The 25227-nt window shown below is 40.4% G+C and overlaps 1 protein-coding gene across 7 annotated transcripts; it reads left to right on the forward strand.

Moving 5' to 3' along the window:
• Positions 1-440: 440 nt before the first annotated feature.
• Positions 441-24766, forward strand: LOC122769261 (endoplasmic reticulum mannosyl-oligosaccharide 1,2-alpha-mannosidase-like). 7 transcript variants are annotated; one of them, XM_044025669.1, is made up of 16 exons: positions 441-581; positions 732-831; positions 2085-2203; positions 2749-2857; positions 3117-3235; positions 3565-3683; positions 3991-4100; positions 4222-4401; positions 4566-4714; positions 5019-5207; positions 6044-6234; positions 6908-7028; positions 7188-7382; positions 7509-7640; positions 8086-8237; positions 16156-16217. In XM_044025669.1, exons 3-16 carry the CDS (start codon positions 2099-2101, stop codon positions 16157-16159), a joined length of 1875 nt encoding a protein of 624 aa, XP_043881604.1. In that variant the 5' UTR covers positions 441-581; positions 732-831; positions 2085-2098; the 3' UTR covers positions 16160-16217. The 7 variants fall into 7 exon arrangements, 5 of the variants coding, with proteins under 5 accessions (XP_043881604.1, XP_043881601.1, XP_043881603.1 ...); XM_044025666.1 differs by lacking the exon at positions 16156-16217 and having other exon boundaries at positions 8086-9277; XM_044025668.1 differs by lacking the exon at positions 16156-16217 and having other exon boundaries at positions 4225-4401; positions 8086-9277.
• The last annotated feature ends 461 nt before the right edge of the window (positions 24767-25227 follow it).

The raw sequence follows: 25227 nt of genomic DNA on the forward strand, positions 1-25227 counted from the left end.
CTAGACAAGACAAGGTAAAGATGTGTTCAGGACATCTATTATTACTAGCATACTGGAAACCATTTACTAATTTGAGAAAAGACTGTAATCAAGACATTTTTACTGCACAAGTACATTTCAAATTAAAAGTCTCACACTATGACAGACACGTTCACCCCACTGTCCCATCTGTCGCAACTGTGCACCATCCCCTGTCGCGCTAAATTCCACATGTAAATAAACGAATACAATAAATACATTAAATTGTATAGTAAAACAAAAGAGCAAGTGGTTGTGGGTTTTTTTTTTTCATTGGTTTGTTTTGAAATTCTAGACAAACGTGCACCGCCAGTGGTATTTCCGACGTTTCCAGGAAACCAGTGAAGGCAGCATGGACCATCTGCACCGTTTGTTGTTGTCAGTGAGCAGCATCGCATTAGCAGCAGCAGCAGCTACAAGTGGATAGCACATTCTTCTTCTTATTATTTACATACTAATGTGTCTTAAACGTGAAGACAGACCCGAGGCTGTTTTATTAACGCTGAGTTAACCGTCAGCGGAACCTCACAACACTGCTCTGGATAGACTGGAGTACTTTTAAGGTAAAATCAGTGCATATTGTCATTTTTCTTTGTTTTATGGGGCAGGTTCAGGACACAGTAGAGATGATTCTTCAAAGAATACACGTGTTTTACTTTTTTTAAAAAGGTTTCAGTGTATTTTACTCATATGTTGTGTTTTTCTTTTTTTAGGCCTCAAGCCATGCCTCGGTCCACGGTTGGGCTGTGATTCCGCCAAAACGTCGCTTCGACCGGGTGACGTGTAGGCGAAGTTGAGCCTCTTATGTGAAAGGTAAAACATTTATCTGTCAAAGTAACGTATGTCCTTGAATAAATTGTGTAAATGTGTATCTAATTGCCCCGACTACAAACATTTAATTTACATGCAGAGTAAAGTATAGAAAACTGCCTGTTGATGCATGTGTGTGTGACGTGTGTGACAGGTGTGTAGCTAGCTGAGCTAAATGACCACCAACATTTATGCTCAGATGTTTCATAATTGGGAATATCTGAGTCTATTATTATAATAATAATAACAATTATAACTAGACATTGCAGGCATGATGGGGCTTCAAGCCTTGTTCACATGGGATTTTGCCCATTGATCTTCATCTGATGTCATCAAAATGGCAGGAAAATATAAATATAGGAATACAATTTCATATATAATTGTAAAAGCATAGGAATAAGATTTCAAGAAGTAAGTGAGGATCAGGTTAAGATCTGCAAAGACCCAAAACACACACAAACCCCAAAACACATGCAAGTCCCAAAACACCATTGTTATTATTTCATTTTTTGTTTTCCTTGTGGGAGTTGAGCATAATTTCTCCTTGGGCTTAAATTGCATCAAAATACAAGCCTCAAAACCACCATATAAACAATATGGCTCACCCTGGTCATGGTAAACAACAACAACAATTATCAGTAACTTTTCTACTGGCTTCAAACAATGTCCCAACCTCCAGACATCTTATCTTTAGTACGGGAGCCCACGGGGAACAAGCTGGAGAGAAAAGCCATTTTTCATTCAAATTCTCCTAAACCATAAATGATTCATTAAAATCCATTTATTGTCTTGTCCCAGTGAGAGGAAAAGCAGAAAGTTATCATCATAATGTATTCTAAGTCTTCTGTTACACTAACTGTCCTCATGTCGTCCTTCACAACATCCATGAACCTTCTCTGTGGTCTTCCTCTTCCTCCTGCCCAGCAGCTCCATCTTCATCATCTTTTCCCCAGTATAATCACTGTCCCTCCTCTGCACGTGACAAAACTCTCTCAACCTTGATTCTCTTACTTTATCTCCAAACTGTCGCTCACATTTCTCACCCTGTCCATCCGGGTCACCCCCAAGGAAAATCTCTGCACTTCCTGCTCCGCTTCCTGTCTCTAAGACGTACATCATAGCAGGACTCACTATTGTCTTGTAGACCTTGGACACATGGTCATTTATGAATGTGCTGCTGTGACAGACATACTTTTGTTATTAATGTGTTTTCTGGTGAATCTTTGAGTTATTTTTGAATATTCTCCTGATTCCAGGGACATGCAGAGACATGCAGCCACCATCTCGACAGGACTACGTATCTTTAAGCCTTCCTGGACTAGAAAGTGGAGGTTACAATAACAGCAAGCAGTGGAGGAGGCAGTCCTGCTGGAGGGTAAGTGGGTCACAGGCACTTCCTGTTGTCCTCTCATATTCACACAGAGCTCTGTTTTCCCCACCGTGCTACTGTGTGTGTGTGTGTGTGTGTGTGTGTGTGTGTGTGTGTGTGTGTGTCCCTCTTTTCCATTGCTGCTAGTCATCATCAGTGCCTAGGAAATTGTATTTTAGATCTAAGGGTTTATGCGCCAATATTTTTTATTTTCTGTGCCATAAAATGTGTGAAGGACAGAAACAGACAAAATAAACAAAAACAATGACCCACTAAGACATTAATAGAAAAATAGAAGTTGATTGTGAGTGAAATAAGTTACTTCTTCAGCAGAAGCCGAGACTATTTATATTTTACACAACAATGTTGACCAAATACATGAGATTATTCGAACGACAACACCTCTATGTTCTCTGTCCTTATCAAAGCATTTTAGCAGCACACGACAGTGAGAGCTGTCTGTTGAGTTTGCTTATTTTATCAAAGGAAAAGCACATTCTGCAGCTGCTGCTTAGATCATAGCGTTTCTTTTCTCTACTGTGTGCCTGCAGAAATGGAAGCAGCTGTCCAGGCTGCAGCGGAGCCTCATCCTCTGCATCGTTGTGCTTCTGTTTATTTTTGGATTAGCCACCTATCCTACTGTTACTGAACACCTCCGAGGTAAGGCCCTTTGTAGTCACAGGACCTCAATGACAACCGAACAATGAGTGGTTTATTGTGTTTCAAAGCATATACAGTATAAGATACATTGAGCAGTTGTTCTTACACTGAAGTGAGAAGAAGTAGATCTTGATTAACTCATCAACCCCAGTTGGACTAGTCAGCTCGACCAACCTTTGCACAGATTGTAAATCAGTTTCCTTTGAGTTTTTCCAGTTGTGACCATTGGTTTAAAAAATGTTTATGTTTGTGTTTGGAGGCCTTGGAGATGGAGAGCATGACACAGACAGTAAGGACATCCCGGGGCCCACTTTCCCTCCTCTGCTGCCGGAGCCTGACAAAGTGGCTCAGCCAGCGCTGCCAGAACAAACTTCTCAGGTGTTTATGTCTGTTCTCTGAAGAATGAAGAAAGGATTGCGTGTTTATATGACATATTTTTATTTTTATTCTTATGTGTTCAGATTACTTGTGATTATGTAAACGTAGCTGTTATTTAAAAACGCCAGGCAATCACTGGTCTCTTCATATGTTTCACTGTGGCAAAAAAACAGGATTCTCTGATGCATCTGAATTCTCTCTTAAGCTTTTATGAAAAGTATCTCAATCAGCTCATGTTTGCTCGTACTGATGCTGTAGAATAGATACTTTTATAGACCAACAGCAACCTGCTTTATATGAAGTGTGGATGTATGTTTTCTTGTTTATAGAGGAAATTATCCACTAAGAGCAGACCTGTTCTTCAGAGGAGAGGAAACGCTTCAGAAGTGGTTGCTGCTGTTCAGAAGGCAGCTGTTGTCAAGGAAGACCTGGAGGAGGGAGTGATCAGGTAACTAGGGCTGAGCGATATGGGACAATAATATCTTATCATGATATGCTTTTAATGTCATTTGATATGATACAGTATATATCACAAGATTAGTCAAATCAATACTTTTCTACAACCAAAGTTTAGTAGGAGAAACGTTCTGTTCTGGAAGGAAAGATTACCTCCCCCCACCCCCTAAAAAAAAAACATTCATGTTTTATGAGATTTATAAGAGAAAAGTAACATTTTAACCTCAAAATGTGGCAAAAATGTTCAAAATATAGTTCTGTTCCCATATTTTTAGTTATGTCTGTTTCCACTGTTGCAGCAGCTGGCACGGGCCACTGGTCGACACTAACCAGGCCACAGACGGAGCTAAGAGTAAAGAAAAGGACAATTCACCTGCCGACCATGAAGCCAAATTACCTCAAGACTCTGGTGTGTACTTTGTCAGCATGTGCAGATTCTAGTGTATAACATGTATCCCCCATGAATGGATAGATGAATAGACTTCTGGGAGAACGAAGTGACATGTGTATGTATGTGTTGTGTGTTCCAGAAGCCAGCAGGCTGGAGGAAGTGCGCAAAGCTTTCAGACATGCGTGGAGCGGTTATAAACAGTTTTCTTGGGGCCACGATGAGCTTCGGCCCATCTCCAAGACCTACAGTGAGTGGTTTGGCCTGGGTTTGACACTTATTGATGCCCTGGATACCATGTGGCTCCTGGGGCTGAAAGAAGGTAAGTGGCTCCAAGCTATATACACATATATATATATATATATATATATATATATATATATACTGTACATATACACATATATATAAACTAACTTTAGTCCCATCTCTATTTATTTTTAAGTTCAGTTTATTCTACTAACAATAGCTTTAAAATGTGTGTTGCAGAATTTGAAGAAGCGAGGGCGTGGGTGGCCACAGAGTTGACGTTCGACAAGAACGTAGACGTCAATCTGTTTGAGAGCACCATCCGTATCCTGGGAGGTCTGCTCAGCACCTACCACCTGACCGGAGACGCCCTGTTCCTGGACAAAGCTGTGAGTCCCAGTGTTTGTTCAGATATTAAAACGTGTGTGTGTGTGTGTTAATAAAATAAAACATTTATGATGCAAAATGAATCTATTAATAACAAAGTAGAATGAAAAACCAACAACAACAATTGCTGTGTTATATTCTGTGACGTCATCGTCGTGTGCGTGGGAAGTATGACTGTGGTGTGAGTGCTACAGGATGCATGGAGTCATTGTAGGTTTCCAAACCTGTATCACTTACTGTATATCTGAGTTGTACGACCCGCGTGAGTCGGGTCAGAGTCTCTCAAAAGTCTTGGTTCCTCCACAGAAAGACATTGGCTCCAGGCTGATGCCAGCCTTCAACACCCCGTCTAAGATCCCCTACTCTGATGTGAACATTGGGAAAGGCATCGCTCACCCGCCTCGCTGGACCTCTGACAGCACTTTATCTGAAGTTACAAGCATCCAGCTGGAGTTCAGAGAGCTCGGCCGCCTCACCCAGGAACCACAGTATCAGGTGACCCGATTTTTCCCTCCCACTCATTAATTAAGCTTAACTCAGAACTGAGGCTGATGGATTAAAATGACAGTGACGCGAGTTTGGATTGAGCTGAAATAGACATAGATGGTACAAAGAGATATATGCTGTTAGTACTAGAATTAACACAGTCTGTGCTTCCCTTCATCATTTTTATTCATCAGTGCCTTTTTGTTGAATTTTGAGGCCAAACTGAGCAGTTGAACTTCCCTTAGTAACCTGTTCAGTTTATTATTAATGTTAAAAGACTAACTGTGTGCACTGAAGCCTAGTTTACTATTTTTATAGTATTTACTGCAATGCATTTTATTTCAAAAGTGGCTCTTTTTTAATCCTTAAATGTGAGTTTTTTTGGAATCTACTTAATAAAAGTGTTTGTTTGGATATGACATTCAGACCTGGTATTAACATCCATCCTCGGTCATCCAGTTGCATGGAAATGTATCCTTGTCATGTATTTGGCTTCCCCTGCTTTTTATTCAAATACGCTGACGTCATGTCTGAAGAGAGAGTCAAAGCTCGACTTCTGCCGCTGAAACATCAAATCAATTTTAACCACCAGGAACGTTACGTCATACCGCGAGCAGTGTTGATATTGTGCAGATTTATTAAGGTTATTAGTGCTAATTGATTTAAAAAAAAATACTGTGACTTAGAAGGTGTCAGCTGAGGAGAAGGAGGTCTCTAACAGAATAATGTGACCACCTTAACGTGTTCAGGACAGAAACTTGGATGGATGTAAATACCAGAGCTGAAATATAACTTTAAGTCATTAAAAGAACTTGACAAAAACACCCTGTCCTTGATCTTTCCAGGCTGCAGTGGATGAAGTCATGAAACAGATCCACAAACTCGACGGCAAACAGGACGGCCTTGTTCCCATGTTCATCAATACAAACAACGGACAGTTCACCCATCAAGGCGTCTACACACTGGGAGCCCGAGCCGACAGCTACTATGAATACCTGCTGAAGCAGTGGATCCAGGGCGGGAAGAAGGATCATCAGTGAGCATGTCTTCTTCTCTTCATCCTCAAATTATCACTTTGTTTTTGAAGCAAGTGTCAGGAAGTAGACCGGGTTGTCCTCTGACCCGGAGGTTGTTGTATATTTGTTTCATCAGACAAGTCAATGTTATCTCTCACAGTGAGAGAGGGCTATACCAAGTTTTTATTGTAGAAATACCAGATATAAAGTGGATACTTTGCGTCTGTGTTGCCCAGCAATGGAGTGCAGTGTTTATTTGTTGATGCATGAAAACACTATAAATCAGCCAGTGTCATATAGCTATAGATATAGATATAGATATAGCTATAGTTGTAGTAGCGTTGATGAAAAGAAACAAGAACCGGATAACGAGAGAAACGCAAAGGTAGAGCCACAAAGTTCCAGAAAGTACAAGTGACTAAAGAAATAAAAAAAATGAAATAAAAGAAGTAAAAGCAATAAAATACTCGTTAAAAACAGATCATACGATTGGAACAACATCTCTGTGGTAACAAGATGGTGTAAAACAAGGCCTTTTTGTAAAGTACATATAAAATGCTTTTTTAAGGCTAATAAAAGCAATTATGGTGTGTGTGTGTGTGTGTGTGTGTGTGTGTGTGTGTGTGTGTGTGTGTGTGTGTGTGTGTGTGTGTGTGTGTGTGTGTGTGTGTGTGTGTGTGTGTTTGTTGTTAGGCTCTTGGAAGACTACTTGCAGGCAATAGAAGGTGTAAAGAAGAACCTATTGCAGAAGTCTTCTCCTCATGGCCTTACCTTTGTTGGAGAGCTCTCACATGGTCAGTTCAGCCCTAAAATGGTGAGTCATCTGTGAATATATATAATATATATAATAATATATACCAATATTTCATTTCATGCCACACTTAGTTGACTTCTGTGTGTAATCATAATAATATCATGTAACTGTCATGTGTGATATTGTTAGTGACATGATCCATGTGTTCTGTGAACTCAGGATCATCTGGTGTGTTTCCTGCCGGGCACCCTGGCCCTCGGTGCTCACAATGGTCTGCCCGCTGACCACATGGACCTGGCCAAAGAGCTGATGGAGACCTGCTATCAGATGTATGTCCAGATGGAGACAGGCCTCAGTCCAGAGATTGTCCACTTCAACATGCACGAGGGCAGCATCCGAGACATTGAAGTGAAGGTTGGTGGAAACAGTATACATGTGTATATTGTCTTTGTTTATTACAGAAACTTTACTAGAAACATGTGACAAAAAAACAACTACATGATTCAAAGTCTAAATGTGACTGTCGTTGTTTTCTTTCAGCTCGCTGACAGACACAACCTGCTGCGACCAGAGACGGTGGAGAGTCTCTTCTACCTTTACAGGTTCACTGAAGACCACAAGTACCAGGAGTGGGGCTGGGAGATCCTCCAAAACTTCAACAAGTACACCAAGGCACGTGAAATGAAGCCTCTCTTCATTTTTCAGTGGGAATCCTTTAGATGCTGCACATGCGGTGGTTGTTATTTCAAATGTCTTGTTTTGTCCACAAACCAGAATGATTAACTTTCAATGCTAAAAAGATCAGAAATCTTGTTTTAATCATGAAAAAAGCTTCAAACCGATTAATCGATTATCAAAATAGTTGTCGATTAATTTAGTAATCGATTCATAATCGATTAATTGTTTCAGCTCTACTTCCTTCTCATTATTGTAATTGTTGTTATGATTATTATTTATTCTTATTTTTAAGGATATACACGTACATTATGCACTATGCTCTATCAGCCTTTGCAATTTGCTAATTGTGTTGTTTCGACCCGTGATTCTTATTTGAAAATGATTGATTAATATAAATAATGTAAGTAATATAAATACAGAACATCACCATGTGTTTCAGGTCTCCTCCGGTGGATACACGTCCATTAATAACGTGCGAGACCCGGAATACCCGAGTCCCCGTGACAAGATGGAGAGCTTCTTCCTGGGAGAGACGCTGAAGTACCTGTACCTGCTCTTCTCACACGACCCAGACCTCGTCAGCCTTGACCAGTATGTCTTTAACACTGAAGCTCATCCTCTGCCTATATGGCCCACTGCTGCGTGACACACACACACACACACACACACACACACACTAGGGTGAATTCAAATGGCAAAATAATCTCAGGGTTGCTCTAACACCAAGATAATTGGTCTTCTCTGCCAGAACAGACTGAAAGGAGTTGAATGATTTATTCATTAGGGTTGTGTGTGGAAGTTACTGTTTTCTCTAACAGCCAGCAAACATCAGCACTGAACGACGGCCTTTAACACATGTCGATGGGCAAAGGTCCGAGTGTCGTCATGACCTGTGTAAATATGATATTTTGTCCTATCTATAAGAAAATAGCCATTTTTATTCCAGAGAAGATCCTACATCACTGTCAGGTCTTAACTCGTGAGCCCTGTGTGTGTGTGTGTGTGTGTGAACGGAAACCAACTGCTGCCTGCTGCACCTGAGCTCTCTGCTGTGACGCGTTCCCACACCAGTGTGACTTTGCAGGGTTAACAGCTAATTCCTCGTGATTCAGTCAGATGCTGAGGCTCGTGGGAACGGAGCATCTATTTACACCGTGTGTTAAAAAGAGATACAAAAATGACTATCACATGGAGTTTGGCCAAATGAAAGCACTCGGGATGCACAGTTTTAGACCTTTTTTGCCGATATATTGCAGGTGCTTGGGCCGATACAAACTGCAGAGGTCGTCGAGTCTCGTCTGGAGTGAAATGAACATATTTTTCATGCTCGCCTTGCAGCAGATAATAAAACAAATAAACATAACAACATCACAGTTGGTCAGTTGGTGAAGGGACAAGCACAAGAGTCATTTTGAAGCCGATAAAGGCTGATGATGACGACGATGACGATGATGATATCGTGCTGCAGTGATCTAATTGTCCGCTCCATTATTCCGTCTTCACACCCTCAGACAGATTCATGCGAGGGGAAAATCATGAGACGCATTTTAATGTCTGTGCTGCATTCGTGTCATACAGGATTTTAAATAACACTTTTTTCCAAAAATCGAATTTAGACATATATATATATACTTTAACACTCTGTTTGCCCACACACACAACCGTAACATTATTTATTATTACTCTACTATTATTACAAATTAGTGAAGGTGAATTTGACCTCTGCATTTAAACCCATTCTTATTACACAGTAAGAAAATACAAGCCAGGAGCAGGAGCAGTGATGCGTTACTCAGGGGCATTGTCCCAGGATTTGGACCAGCAACCTTCTAGTTACAAGCCCACTTCCTTTCCTCTTGGACATGGGCTGCCCAGATTAGTCATGCGAATGTAAAACACTTGTTTAAACCTTGTGTGACGCCTCCGTTGCCAGTTTGTTTCGTTGCTTTGTGATCGATGGTTTAGAAGCGGAAATACTCCGATGCTTGGAGGCCAAAAGGTCAAGGTCTTTTAGAGTGGATCCAAGGCCATGGTGTGCTCAGAGCGCCCTCTGCTGGACCATGCGGTAATAACTTCAGATTGTCTTACGAACTTCTCGGCTGTATATTTTTTAAACATGTTTTTAAGGCAAATTTAAATTCAAACTAACAAGCACCTCAGAACTTTTACGTTTACTGTGTTGTTCTGGATAATGTTAACTTACTTTTGGTTTATTTTGGTCTGTATGACATGTGAATGTCTGTATGACATGTGAATGCAGCGGCAGCCTCTCCTCGGGACGCAGATCACTTTTTCATGAGGGAATCGGTGGTGACTGAGTTGTATTTATGTTGTGTGTGTGTTGTATTTGTGTCTGCTCCTCTCACACAATGTTCCATTTCACCCCTCAAGAGCTTTGATGTATTAGTTTTTCAGTGTGAGGAGTGAAGTGTTTGTTTTGAAATAGAAACGTAGTGTGAAATATTGATTTGTATGTTTTAAAGTTGGTATTTGTTAATACAGCGAGCTCACATGGTGTTTTTACACATGGGAGAAAGTCAGTTTAGAGACGCAGCATGTCGGTGACCTTTCAGGGTAGAGTTGGGTTCTGATCATTATTTATATTTGAATAAATAATGATCAGCCTTTAGCCATTTAAGCAGCTCTAATAGGACATTTTACAGCATATTTTCAGACACAGATCGTTTACATGAGAGAGAGTGAGTGATGTCCTCAGTATAGCTGCACCATATTGGAAAAAAGTGACTTTTTTGCGATATTAAAAAATACAAGAATTCTAACCAGATGACTTGAATAGCTCCATGTGGAAAGATTGGATCTCACTCGTGTGGCAGAATTGTGTGTTTCTTTCTCAGAAAGTATTTAGGTTTATGACAGAAAGTCGGCAGATTTGTCGCTTTTAAAGTCGCTAAAACGTCACAAAACGTAAACAAAGAGACATTATTTGCCTTTCTTTCCTCTGGCTCGGTTCATTCTGTCTCTGTTATTATATCTGTAACGTCTTCTTGTCTGTGTTTGGTGGAGTGTTACAGCGTAACGTCCAGTCCTGTCGTACAGTATGTTCTACAGCTGACATATATTCATATCAGATACTCCCTGAAACGTTGCCGTGTGTACGGGGGAACTTTTTGAAAATGACAAAGAAAGAGAGAGTTCATGTTTGGTGGTGTGTGAGTGACAGCATGTGCATAGAGCAGAGGGGCTGATCAAGGAGAAGCTTTTCTGTAGCAAAACTAATAATACATGCACCACTGATCATCATCAAGTCAGGAAATCCACTTTCTTTCTATTGTTATATCTTTTAAGTATTGTTATTGCATTTTTTCTTGCAATATCATGACACTGACTGACTTTTTTTTAATTTATTTTTATCCGCTGTCTGGTTTTTAATACATTCTGCCTTCATAAGTCCACTGTGGTCCAACCATACCTCTTTCCACACTTGCGTGTCATTTGTCAGAACATGGTGTTTTTGGCGCTGAAACATGTCTACAGTTTTAAATGCAAAGGTTCAATGTGTACGACTGATTTACTGTGAAACAAATATGACAAAAGTGCTATTAACGCTCAAAGTGTTTGTACAGTGGCAGCCACCTTAGAATTCCATGTCGGGGTTAGTGAGGTTGTTCCAAGTTTGTGAAAGACCTGGAAGTGGAACACACCAGTTGTCCACTCGTGTCATGTTTATTTGGGACACAATTGCTAAAACCAAGAAACCAGACTTCTGTCAGGTTCTTGAAGACGTTTCGTTCCTCTCATCCTAAAGGCTTCTTCACCTCTGATTTTGGAGTGGGAGTCCCCAGGTTTCTAAACCTGTGGTGGCAGCTCATATGAGTTGTTAAGGTCACACGAACCAAGGTGTGGTTCATCAGGGTCTATCGGCACTTTTCCACTCTTTTTCCTGGTACCTGGGGCTTTTTTATCCAGCTTCTGCTCTGATGATACTGAAATGTGACGTCAGCAGACTGCCGGCCACTGATTGGTCAGAGAGTGTCGTCACCGAGCTAGAACTGTACAGTGGAAAAGTGCCAATAGACCCTGATGGATCACAGAACTATATAATGGACAAACGCCATGAGAGGTGTCAAGCTGAGCCCTCAGTGCGGCATTGTAGGCTGCAGACGACCTCTGAATGGACACGGACGTCCTCGTTCACTCCTCTTTGGATGACTGAGAGCGTTGATTCTTTCCTGCCCCAGCTTTAAGTCATTCGTGTAAATGCCACTCGTTGACATCGTTGACTTTCTGACTTGGAACTGAGACCAAACTGGTTTTGTAAAGTCTGTGTTGTTGTTTTTGTGTTTGTTTTTCCTCACGTGTGCCTTTTTAATGAACGCTCAACAGACCAACTGTAAACTGTCCTTTTTACACGTGTTGTTGATTTATTACAGTATATATATTATATATATATATGATTTATTACATATATATATATATATATATATATATATATATATATGATTTATTACATATATATATATATATATATATGATTTATTACATATATATATATATATATATATTATATATATATATATGATTTATTACATATATATATATATATATATATATATATATATATATATATATGTACAGTATATGGTGACTGAAACGGAGTACTTTTTACAGCAGAACAATGAAATGTGGACTGATATTTTTTCCCTCAAAGCAGTCACTAGGTTTACACCATGCTAACCTCGACCTCTGTGTGTGTGTGTGTGTGTGTGTGTGTGTGTGTGTGTGTGATCCGCATCTATTTCAGCATAACTCCTGAGCCAAAGATATGCTGAACATTTAATAATAGCCCCGGTCTTTGTTTTGTAAGAAAAAGCTGTTTCTCCAAAGCCACATCTTTCAGGAAAAAACTAACAAAGGAGATATTTTCACTGCTTTTGATAACAATGTCACTAAACTGTGGTATTTTTAGACTCCTGTCATTATTTTTTGTTTTGGTCTGTATTTGTTGCTGCCATGGAGCAGGCCACACATACAGGAACACTGCCCTCTACTGGACAGCAGATGTTTGTTTCTGTTAAACTGGATGAAAAGGTCATTTCCATTGTGCACTGTCTGGAAAATAAAAATAGAAAGGTCTTTATGTTGCATTCATGGACCCTAGACACTGATATACACTATGTTTCATTTATCTCGGTGAAACATGCTGTGAAAACTACTTTGTTAAACTATATAGGGGGCGCCCTAGAGGGATATTAATGTACATCTGTGTAGCTGTGAACATACACTGTCTTCAACTGTGTCAACCAAACACCTGCCCTTCAAAACCCGTAATCTAACCAGAACCTATTCTAATCCTAATCCCCAAATCTTAAAGGGATAGTCACAATATTCCCTCACAACCAAATAAAGTCCAGGAACTGTCTTTTGTGGGAGAGCAGAAGCAACTTAAAGTGTTCATTAAACACTGTTAACCTTTATTAATTCTCCATGTTTCCAATATTACATTTGCATTAATAAAGCTAAACCTTTAATAAATGTGAGCGAAAGCAAGATATTTAAAGCTTTTATTGTCATTTTTACAGTACCTTTATAGACCTTTGAATAATATATGATTAAATAACTTCATGAACCTGAAGAACATGGATTAATGATTAGCTAAAACATGAATTAACGCAGTAAATAGCTTTAAAATAATGGTAATGTACAGGTTCACTTAAACTAGGAGTCATTTCGTTTTGTAGCAGCTGATGTCGTATGTGATCGTAGGCTGTAAATCATCATCATCATCATCATCCATTTACACAGGACTGTTCACATTATATAGGATTTATTGTCCGTTAAACACAGTTGTAATTCCAGGCGTCCCTGCAGTGTATTTAAATGACCAATCCAGGATTACGTTACATTTTCAAGGAACATTACAACGAACATGTGATGCTTGTACACCAGAACCCACCAGTGATTGTCGTGATGATTGTAAATGTTTGTGTGTTTGATCACGAGGCGACTGTAAAGACAAATGTGCTGTGTGTTCCAAACGTGAGTGAGGGAGGAAACTTCACTGTGACGGACTCACCGTTTCTGTTTCTAGTTTTATTTGTCCTTAAGCTGTGATATGGGATGTTGTATTTAAGTGGGAACATGTTTTTTTTTTTCTCTCAACATAAGATAATGCATTGCAGATTTTACTTGTATTATAATAACAATAATAATAATAAATGCTGAATCTGCTTTAATTCTGTTGAAATAAAGAGATTTTTATTGAACAAACATTTGGTCATTGACTTGTGAAATACAGCATAGTGTCCGCATCGTTAATATGAATAACAGAATCGACATTATTGGCTCATTCATTTTGGTTTTCTGACCAAAATACACTGTGTGTTCAGATGGCTGGAGTTACTTCAAACTTTCTTGAGGTCACAAAAGGTGTACCTCAAGGCTCAGTGCTAGGGCCCATTTTCTTTACAATCTACATTAACAGTCCGTGTGCAAACTTGTCAAAATGCCTCATACCATTTTTATGCTGATGGTTCCGTAATTTACTGTTGTTCACACTCGATTGCACAAGCATTCACATTTTTGCCGTCCGCCTTTGATGCAGTGCAGACTCATAACTGCTTTTAAATACTGGAAAATCAAAAGCAATGTTATTTTCTAATTCATCTGTTCCCATGGAAAAAATCCCCTCAATTAGAAGTTCCCATGCCAGAGCTCTTGAGCTGGTTACCAGTTATAAGTACCTGGGATTCATCATTGATGGGGAGCTGTCATTCAAAGTACATGTTAGAAGTTTGGTTTCTAATTTAAGGGTGAAGCTCGGTTTCTTTTACAGAAACAAATCATGTTTCTCCCTCAGATCTCGGACGTTTCTGATGTCATCTACCTTCTTACCTCTGCTTGATTGTGGTGGTGTTGTGTATATGTGCTTCAGTGGGTTTTGTTTATGTTGTATGAAACACACAACATCATATTCCAAAATACATATTTGATGTCTTTTAATGGATTTAAGTTTGTTTTCGCCAAAGCAAAAAGAGCATTTGTTTTGAATCATTTTAGAACATTTTTTTTAGAGGCCCACACTCTGGGAAGCAGAGCGTTCAACAATTGTTGCTGGGTTTTAAAGATCAGAAATGACTGGGAATCCCTCAGTGATGATGCCTAACAGATCATTATTGGGTAATGCTGACACCTACTGGTTTAAATGTTAATTTAGAAATTAATGAACTGTTCGTTGCGCAGGATGGGACCCGTGACCCTCATGAGGAGGATAAATAGTATTAGATGGATGGATGAACAGAATGTGTGATGGTAGCATAATTTTTAAATTGATCACCAACTGCTTTGATCATTTGTTCATTGTTGTGTGAGTTGACAGTAAACTTTAATATGGTTTATATAAGTAGGTGTGGGAAATATTTATGAATATTTTGCACCATTTTTTCAATGCGCTCAAATAAGAAAGTACCTGACACATTAAACGATTAAAATGTAACGTGAACCCTAAACAATCACAAATTTTTTTTTAACCTGGATTAAAAAATATAAACATTGGGTGCTGATTTCAGATGAGTTTGTTCCAGTTGTTGTTCAACATATTTGGTTTGAAAAATAAATGTAAATGTTATAGATGAATTAATATTAAGTTTGCGCTCGTTTAAACATTTCAGAGTTTGCTACTTGGCCCCTTTAAAGAAAAGGAAGTTAAAACATACGAGATGTACCTGAATGTAGCACAAGTCACATGACACGTGATTTCGGCGCAGGCGCGTTGAACACCGGCGAAGTCACTTGTCTTCTCTGTTGTTGTTGTTGTTGAAATTAAAGTTGAAATTAGACAAACATGAGACAAATAATGGCTTTTCTCACGGTGACAGTGGCCGTGTTTTGTGCTGAGGCGCTGCCGCACTCTTACTTTAAGGTAAGTTTTAGTTTCTTGTCCAAATATCCGTTCTGTTTTAGACAAACGCCATTCAAAAGTCTCACTTCTGCAAACCGTAAGTGATTTGAATATTTGGGTTATTGTTAGACTGTTATTCACATTTCTTATTGTGCATTTGCAGTAATACAAATAAAAAAAATAGCACGATTTTCCAAAGTTAGCAGTTACATGAATGAGGTTTGGTTTGACTGGCTTTCCGGGCAGATGTTCTATTTTATTTACTATTAAAGACTTAATTATCAATGAATAAAAGAATCTACAATTATATGATGGTGTGAGCCCAGAGTTTCAGCAATGGCAACAAAATGTCAATCACGTTCTCTAATTGTGTTCACATTTTAAATGATTTAAGTGTTTTTGCAGTTTCTTAAGTTGAGTTTGGTGAAACAATACTTCTATGACGTGTCCTGGATTTACAAGGAACACAAACTAAAAAGTTCTTGTGTGTGACATGATAATAATACCTCACTCACTCACTCACTCACTCACTCACAGATGAAGGACAAATGTTGTTACATTGTTTCCTGAGTGAACAAAGTTACACACGGCCGCTTTAATGAATGACACTGTATCCCAGAATAATACAGAATAATATTGATTTTCCTCCAGTTAAGGAAACATCGTGGAGTCAAGACAGAGTCGCCGTTCACAGAGAAGTACTTCACTCAGACTCTGGATCACTTCAACTTCAACAGCATGGGAAACGGGACGTTCAGTCAGCGTTACCTGATCACAGGTGAAACTCCGTTCCTCTCGTGAAGCGAACAAGAACGGCTCATCGTGTTCTCACGCTCGTTCTCATTTCAGATAAATACTGGGAGAAAGGCGTCGGACCCGTTTTCTTCTACACAGGCAACGAGGGCGACATCTGGGACTTTGCCCTCAACTCTGGATTCATCACAGAGTTGGCTGCTCAGCAAAGAGCACTCGTCATATTTGCCGAACATGTAAGAAAACACAGGCCATGTGACTCATACTGTCAGCTGATTTTCACTTCCTCCATCACTCTCTACAATAAAAATGTAGTCGAGCTGTGATAGATTGTATGGGATCATATTTTGTCTCTTTATCTTTATCTAATCCAGTTATATGGACTGACACTGACACTGAAGATCATGTGGTTTCATGTCTTTATGTTGTTATTGTCACACAAAGACCGAGAAATGAGTTACTCGTGAAGAAAAGACCCTGAAAAGAAAAGGCTTTGATAAGAGAATGTGTGCCAGACATAGAGAACTATGAAAAAGAAAAGTTTGAGGTGTTTTCATCAGCAAGTACACAAATGTGTCCGTCTGTGAACACAATAGAAAAGCATCTCTTTTTCTTCCAGAGGTACTACGGCACATCTCTGCCGTTTGGCCACGACTCCTTCAACATCCCAGAGATCGGCCTGCTGACTGTGGAGCAGGCGCTCGCTGACTACAGTGTCATGATCACTGAGCTGAAACAGCAGCTCGCAGCCACACGGTGTCCTGTCATCGTGTTTGGAGGCAGGTGAGATCCACGCAGCCAACACTCTACGAGCCCATTAAATGTTTAAATGCTGTTCTTTAGCCTCCTGATCAGTTTATCCAGCGGTTACTCGAAACCTAAGCCAAACTTGAAACTGCACGATTTATCCGGTTAAGAGAAACCTGATGCTGGATGTAACAAACTTCAGACGTGACCCAGGACGTCTAAGCTTAAAGACGCATTTCACATCCTGTTTGACTGTCTCTCTCTCACTGTCTCTGCAGTTATGGTGGAATGCTGTCTGTCTACATGAGACTCAAATATCCAAATGTTGTGGCTGGAGCTCTGGCAGCCAGTGCCCCCATCCTGTCCACTGCTGGTCTGGGAGATTCCCGACAGTTTTTCAGAGATGTTACAGCTGTAAGTACAAGGGTGATCATCATCATCACCATGACCTTTTTATTTCCACTGGTAAAGGTTGTTGACTTGCTGTTGTGCGATTGGGAGTCTTAGACCCAGTTCAGACCTGGTCTTAACATCCATGCCTCGTCTCATATCATGTCATATCACCACACTAGTAAACCTGATCATCACATGGTTTGGCACAGACACGTGTTCATGTTGCATAAACAACCTTATTTCTCTTTCAAAGGATTTTGAGAACATTGCCCCTGAATGCAGAGAAGCTGTGAGAGGAGCTTTCCATCAGCTCAAAGAACTGGCGGAAAATCAAGGTGAATCTAAACTAAGCGTCTCATCTTTCCTCGACCTTGTGACAGGTTTTTATTCTTTTGCAGAGGTCAAGGAATAGACATAGAAATAGACGATAGAACAGACTTTCTGAACGCAGCCGTGGACGTTCTCTTATTGTCGTGAATGCAGCAGACATTGGTCACGTGTGAATGTGGTAGAATGAGGTGATGAGGTGGTGACATGTTTAACAAAGACGGCTCCAGAACCCAGAACATTGAATGAATAACTCAGAATAATCTGACTTGTTGTCTTTGTTACCAGATTACAGTCACATCCAGTCAGAGTTTAGTCTGTGTAAACCTCCGTCGTCTGCGCAGGACGTCCACCAGCTGAACGGTCTGCTGAGGAACGCCTTCACTATGATGGCCATGCTGGATTATCCTTACAGCACTCACTTCATGGGCAACATGCCTGCCAATCCTGTCAAGGTACGCACACTCAGTCAAACTCATCTTCTACACATTGTATCCCTAACTGATAACATATCGAAGCTAAATTGGGTTGTAAGACTCTTGTCTCAGAAATGAGGTTGTGCCTCATTAGGACCAGGTTTTGCTCTCCATGACGTGGTCAGTGTTTATGTTCTAAAGAGGTAACAAATAGACACAGAGAGAAGTCTTTCTTCCTTCATGTGAAGCAACGTCTGACATGACTGAGTTCTTTTCAGGTGGCTTGTGAAACCATGTTGAGTGGATCTGACCTACTCGCCAATCTCAGGAACACTGCAGGTGAATGAACTTTGAAATACTGATTTAATAATATGATTATATGATTATATTATATTGGTAACAGGATGAGCCTGTAGACAACAACAGTGGAGCTTTTTTACAAACAATGGCACATCTTTTGATGCAGTTCTATGAAAGCACGAGGTGAGGCTGCTGCTTCAGGAAAGTGCCCGTCACGTCGTATGTCATCAGTTTTGGGTGTTTGACATCATTTCAGTGCCTTTCATGTCATGTGCTTTTGATGTCTCGGCTTCGTGCACAGCCAGCAAAAGTGTGCGTTCTCTCTGTCTCGACAAGTGCAACAACAGACACCAATCTTACGTTTCCTCAACAATTATGTCAGTAAACGACAACCGGGTCCAGAAGTTGCCTTCGTTGCCTCAAGTGAAAGAGTCTCATGATTCAGCTGAGTCCACTCAGACAATCACAAAGGAAATGGAAAAACAGTCTGCAGTTGAGACTCGAGCACAGTCTTCAGCTGATTCAAATGAAGCACAGGCCACTGTGGGAGCAGAGCACCTGTCTGCTGCAGACACCAACACACTCCTGACAGACGTCGTCTACACCTTCCAGCATCCAGCTGGCTTTAATTACCAAAATCAAGTCCCTCCTAACTATTCCTACCAAGTTCCACCCAACTATTCTTACAAAGTCCCAGCTGGCCATACCTACGTAGGTCCAAACCACATCAACTACAGAGTTCCAGCCCAAAGTCATTTCAGACGTCCAACCAATTATATCTACCGAGGTTCTGCCTACAATAACTACAGAGGTCCAGCCTATAATACCTACAGAGGTCCAGCCTATAATACCTACAGAGGTCCAGCCTATAATACCTACAGAGGTCCAACCTACAATGACTCCAGAGCTCCAGCCTACAACCAAGGTCACTTCTACAATTACCACAGATGTCCCAAAAAACTTGCCTGGAAACCAAAAGCACAGTGTGCAGTAAATGAAGCAGAGTTTCCACAGAAGACAGAAGCAGCAGCAGCTTTGTCTCCACGTCCGTCGACTGAGACAAACGAAGCGATGGCTGCTGTGAAGCTGGAAAACCAGTCTGTGGCAGAAACCAACACACAGACCTTAAATGAAAAGGTTAAATTGATTGCACTGATTAAGAAAAAAATTGCACTGTTTGATCTCAATGCTGAGTTTAACAACAAGAAGAAAGTGTCAGAGACCTGCCAAAGCAAACTCGCTGAGAAAACCTGTGATCGGGGGAAGATGCTCCTCGAGTCTCTTGCAAAGAGTAAGCAGGCTCTGGACGACAGAACCAACATGAGAACTAAGTCTATGAACGAAGTGATGGGAAGATTAGTGGCTATGGAGAAACAGATCGCAGAGCTTGAAGATACCGAGCGAAAACCAGTGGATGATGCCTTCAAGGCCCTGCTCTGGTACCTCCCAGACATCATCAACAAAGCGGCAGGGCGGACGGACATCTAACTCGCTGCTGTTTGGCTTCATACGTCGGCACAGTCTTCGTTGAAGTCAAATGTTGGTTCCTACTGTGTGCAGCTTGTGGAGCATCATCTGCTCATGACACCAAAATTGATCAATCAACCAAAGACCAATTTATCTGTTTGACCACAAATGATCTGGTTGAACCTACCGGAATCCATTGCCTGTACCCACCTGAATCTGGCTGCCTGTACCCACCTGAATCCAACTGGCTGACCCTACACAAATTCAGACCAAGGTTCTGGCACTTCATATTACAGAAGTCCAGTCCATGGTAACTACGGAGGTCCAGTCTACAAGGACTACAGAGGTCCAAGGTCCACTACTACAATCATCACAACTACCACGGCGGTTCCAAAACACCTGCCTGGAAAAAGAAAGCCCAGGAACAGAAGCAGGAACCGCTTTGTCTCCATGTCCATCGATGTCTGATTCAGTTCATACTGAGACGAGCAGACGAGAACAGCAGGAACCGCTGGGAAAATGGAAAACTACTCCAGTCTGCTAACAGTCTGCTGAAGCTTCAGACTATATCATATATCTTTTTAATTCCATATACTTTTGCAAGTACTAGTATGTTCTCCTGGTTTTCTTTCTATTCCATAGTCTAGTTTGAAAACCAAGAGTTCTAGAATGACTAAGTTTAGGAAATACACTTAAGATTTGATGCAATTTTATCAGATTGTTAAAAAAAACTTAGATGTTTTTGTTTTGCAATAGTTAATAGTAAGTTATAGATTTTTAGTCGTTTTTTGGCCGTGAATTTCACCTCTGATTGATTTTATTTTGTTGTTTTCCACTTGTCTGTTTTATTAAATGCTGTCTGTTTATTGTTTTGGTTTTTTTATTTAGTTCTCTTCTCTGTCAGGAATTGTATTTTCACACTTGTACATGATTTGTTATTATTATGTGTAAAGAGTTTGGCAAATATCAGGTGTATTACAGAGCTATGACTGGTGTCTGACAACCTTTTTGGTCACATGACCCAGAACTAAAAAGCTAATTCATTAATAATAATAACAACAATAATGTCAATATAATAAGCATTTTAAGTATGTGCGTAAGTGTATTTTATAATGTTACTTAAGTAAAAGTCTTAAAATATGACATTTACTGTACTTGTGTATCAAAAGTACTGTAAAACTAGTGTAAAAGCGATTTAAATATACAGACCATTACCAACTCTTGCTAGTAAAGATAGAGGACATTTAGTGTAGTGAAAGTAAAAGTTACTAGAAATGCAAATAAAGTAAAGTACAGATGAATTTTGTACTCAAGTACAGTAACAAAGTACTTGTATGTCTTTACATTACAACACAGTATATTAAAGCCATTGGCAACATTTGAATGCTGTAGATATAAGATGATTTTTATCAATACTGTACACTAAACCACGAAGATTCGCACCTGGATCAACAAATAACATTTCTAGATACACATATACACTGGTTTACACCTGACAAATGTGGTTTAGAGGTAGTTTAGTTACACTCCAAAGAGCAGTATCCAGTGTGGTCCTGGTCTACACGGTAGATACTGACTGTTCGTTAAATAACCTTGTTGCGTTCCCTCCCGCAGCGATCGTGTATAATTCCACGGGTCAGCTGGCGTGTTTCGATCTGTACAGTCTGTATTTGGAGTGTGCTGATCCCACTGGTTGTGGACTGGGCTTTAACAGCATGGCATGGGACTACCAGGTACTGTACTCATGGAGCTCGACACACAACACACATCATGTATGTATTTGTTTATGGAGCTCGACACACAGAAGTCTGATGATTCGACGAGAGACAATCCCAAGAATAGGAAAGTAGAGAGAGAGGATTCAAGACACTCGATGCTAGTGTCCACGTACCACAGTTTGAGAACCATGTTTGTAAGCTGTCTCTGCTTGTGTGCTGGTTACAGGCATGTACAGAGGTCAATCTGTGCTTTGAGAGCAACAACGTGACGGACATGTTTCCTCCCATGACGTTCACTGAGGCTGAGCGCGAGCGCTACTGCTCCAAACGCTGGGCCGTGGTCCCGAGACCAGACTGGTTCAAAACCCAGTTCTGGGGTGATGGTGAGTGTCCTTTTATGGACCAAACAAGTCCTCGATTAATCTAGAAAATAATCCACAGATTATTCGATTATGAAAACAATTGTTGGTTGCAGCTCTATTTTTTCACTTTTTAACTTGTTCTTGTTCTATACAAATATTGAGAAATATATTAATAATGTTGACAATATCATTGTTATAAAATGTAACTAATGGTTCATTTCATAATCGAGTAATGTGTCGACGTTTTTCTTGATTAATCGAGTAATCGTTTGGTCGTTAAAATGTCGGAAAATGTTGGTCCATGTTTGTCAAACCTGGAAATGATGCCGTTCTCTAACGCCCTGTTAGAGAACGGATATATATATATATGTATATGTATATATATATACATATACATATACATATATATACTATCATAAGTGCAGCCACAAATTCTCTATAGGATTGAGGTCTATAATAATAAAAGGGTAAAACATCCAAGGGGGTGAATACTTGTATATACTTATATACATATACATGTATATATATATATAGAGCATACTTTGGAAGGGCACGTGTGTCTGTGTTTGTGCTGACGCGTGTGTCTGTGTTCAGCTCTCTCCACAGCCAGTAACATCATCTTCTCCAACGGTGATCTGGACCCATGGGCAAATGGAGGGGTGAGTTTGAAGCCACCCACAGGGTTCCCAGGGGTCCTGGAAATCCTTGAAAGTTCTTGAAAATGGCCCTAAATCCTGCACTCAGTATTTGAGTGAGCTGAGGAACTACAGATGTAATGAACTCCTGTATCGGTCATTTAAATACACTTCATGGACACCTGCAGTGACCACAGTAAATCTTACGTCATGTGAGCGCGTGTGTGTCTTTATTCGACTCTCTGCTGTTGAAGGTACGAAAGTCCCTGAGCTCGTCTCTGATCGCCATCAACATCCCTGAAGGAGCTCATCACCTGGACCTGAGGTACAGACGCCCGCCGTCCTCTGCTCTGCACAGTCTCACACTTCACATGTGTGACGCGTCCCCCGTTTGTCCCCGTTTGTCTCACACAGAGGACACGACGACGCCGATCCCGCGTCAGTGGTCACTGCCAGGAAGACGGAAGCAGACGTCATCGCTCAGTGGGTGAAGATGGAGAGGAGCAGATTACTGCACTTATGAAATCCCAGGACTTGTATTCATTCATTCATTCATTCATTCATCAACATAATAATAAATCCAACTTTGCACAGGACAACTCACAAAGGATGAATCATTTTTAATCCCTGGGATATTTCATGTGAGTGACTTGAACACTTGCCAACATGCAGTTCCCCACAAGAGGGAGCCTGCATCTTTTTCTTTAGTCATTTTAATGATTAATAATCATAAATATGTTTTATTTGATTTAGTTTTTATTGATTTAACCAGATAAAAGACCCATTGAGATGAAAATCTCTTTCACACGAGTGACCTGGCCAAGAAAGGCAGCAGCACACGTCATCGTTAATGAGAAACAGGGAGGAAACACTTTCAAAACAAACATTGAACACTGAATTTTTTACACTTTAATTTCATTTACTCTTCTGTATTTGAAGTGACGCTCAAACTGTGGTGAAACTGAACAGGAATTAAACAAGTAAAGCAGTTTTTTTAATCTTAAACAGATCAGAATAAAACCAAATAACTTGAGCTCAACACTTTTTAGATATCTCAATATGTTAAAATGTGTATTTTCTTGACATCTCCGTCACTTTTTTGTTTTTTTCTATCACGAGAACACACAGTTGGAGCATTTGCTGTGTGCAGAGAGTCACGTCCGGGCTGCTGCACAGTGACGTGTGATCAGGACATGGGCAGATGACAGCAGTTACATCATGGAAAGTATGAGTTGGCCATTACTCCTCTGCACCTCCGCGGTGAGAAATGTTACAGAACGCTGTTATTCCAGGTAATTCCCTCACGTCGGGAAGCGGCGGCTGTCTGCACAGACAAGGCCTCCATTATGCTCCGAGAACTCGGTTTTTTTCATCAGCCATCACTTATAAAGCTGTCCCTTCATGCTAATGAAAATAAGAAGTCTCTACAACAAACTAGCTTCTCTCAGTGAGTTAAAGACCGGGTCAGGCCTGGAGCAGAACCATATCTTCACATGCCCCACGAGATAAGCCCGAGTATTTACTTCTCACTCGCCTTTTATATCAGAGGCAGAATGTCTTTGTTGCTTGGGTTTCAGTCGTCCAGCGAATGTTGACTTTGTAATTAATTACAAAGTCGAAGTCAACATTGTGTTAAGAAATTATGAAACTGTATCACGCCAAACTATTAGAGGTGAGACTCTTGGACGTGCCACACACCAAATATCCGGGTTTGAAAGCGAAGTTTAAAGCCAGTAAATACGTTATATTGACACGTGTGAAGTTGCAGAGTGAGTCACAGGAAATGGACGGCAGAGTTTGGACGTGCTGAGGTGCAGCTGGCAGCTCACAAATCCCCTGAAGTTTTAATGTAACATACTTTTTATTTGTCATCTCCATTCAAATGGATGCACACTTTTATTCTGAATATATATGGTTTGAAAGACATTTTAATTATCATTTTTATTGCCCTTGTGTGTTCATTTTGTTTGAAATTTCTCACATATTTAGGTCGGTATACTTTCGGCTTCTCCTTCCTGACGGCCCTGGAATACTTCCACGCACAGATTTTGGAATTTTGGGTGTGCGTGGACAGCGCATGTGCAAACTGAATTTGCGTCCTATTCCCTGCGTCCAGACGTGTACCGCCACCCGATGGTGAAGTGGGATACTACAGATAAATACTGTATACTTCATATGAACCCAAAAGACGGAAACTGAGCACATTTTCGCAACAACTCTAGTTTTAGTTTTAATTTTAGTTTTTGTTACTTTTCGTTAACTATAATAACCTTTTTTTATACGACGTGAAGAACATTTTAAACCTCCAGACTGAGATGACGGACCAAAAACTAAAACCTTTGCTTTGAAAAGGTCGACGTGTGCCCTCGTAGAAGAAGAAGAAAAAACGATTCATCTTGGACTGTGCACAACATACCAGACCACAGGGAAAGAATGCCCCATATTGTTCATTGTATACCTGCAGATGGACAGACATGTAAGAAGGGGGGCACAGGTTTTCGTCCTCAAATTTCACCTGTCCTCTGTAACCCCTCTGCTCTGGTGGTGCAGCCATGAATTGAGTTTATTGTGAGCGGCAGGCGAACACAGGAGGGGAGGACCAAAG

Source organism: Solea senegalensis, linkage group LG5, assembly GCF_019176455.1.
Source record: "Solea senegalensis isolate Sse05_10M linkage group LG5, IFAPA_SoseM_1, whole genome shotgun sequence".
Taxonomy (NCBI): Eukaryota; Metazoa; Chordata; class Actinopteri; order Pleuronectiformes; family Soleidae; genus Solea; species Solea senegalensis.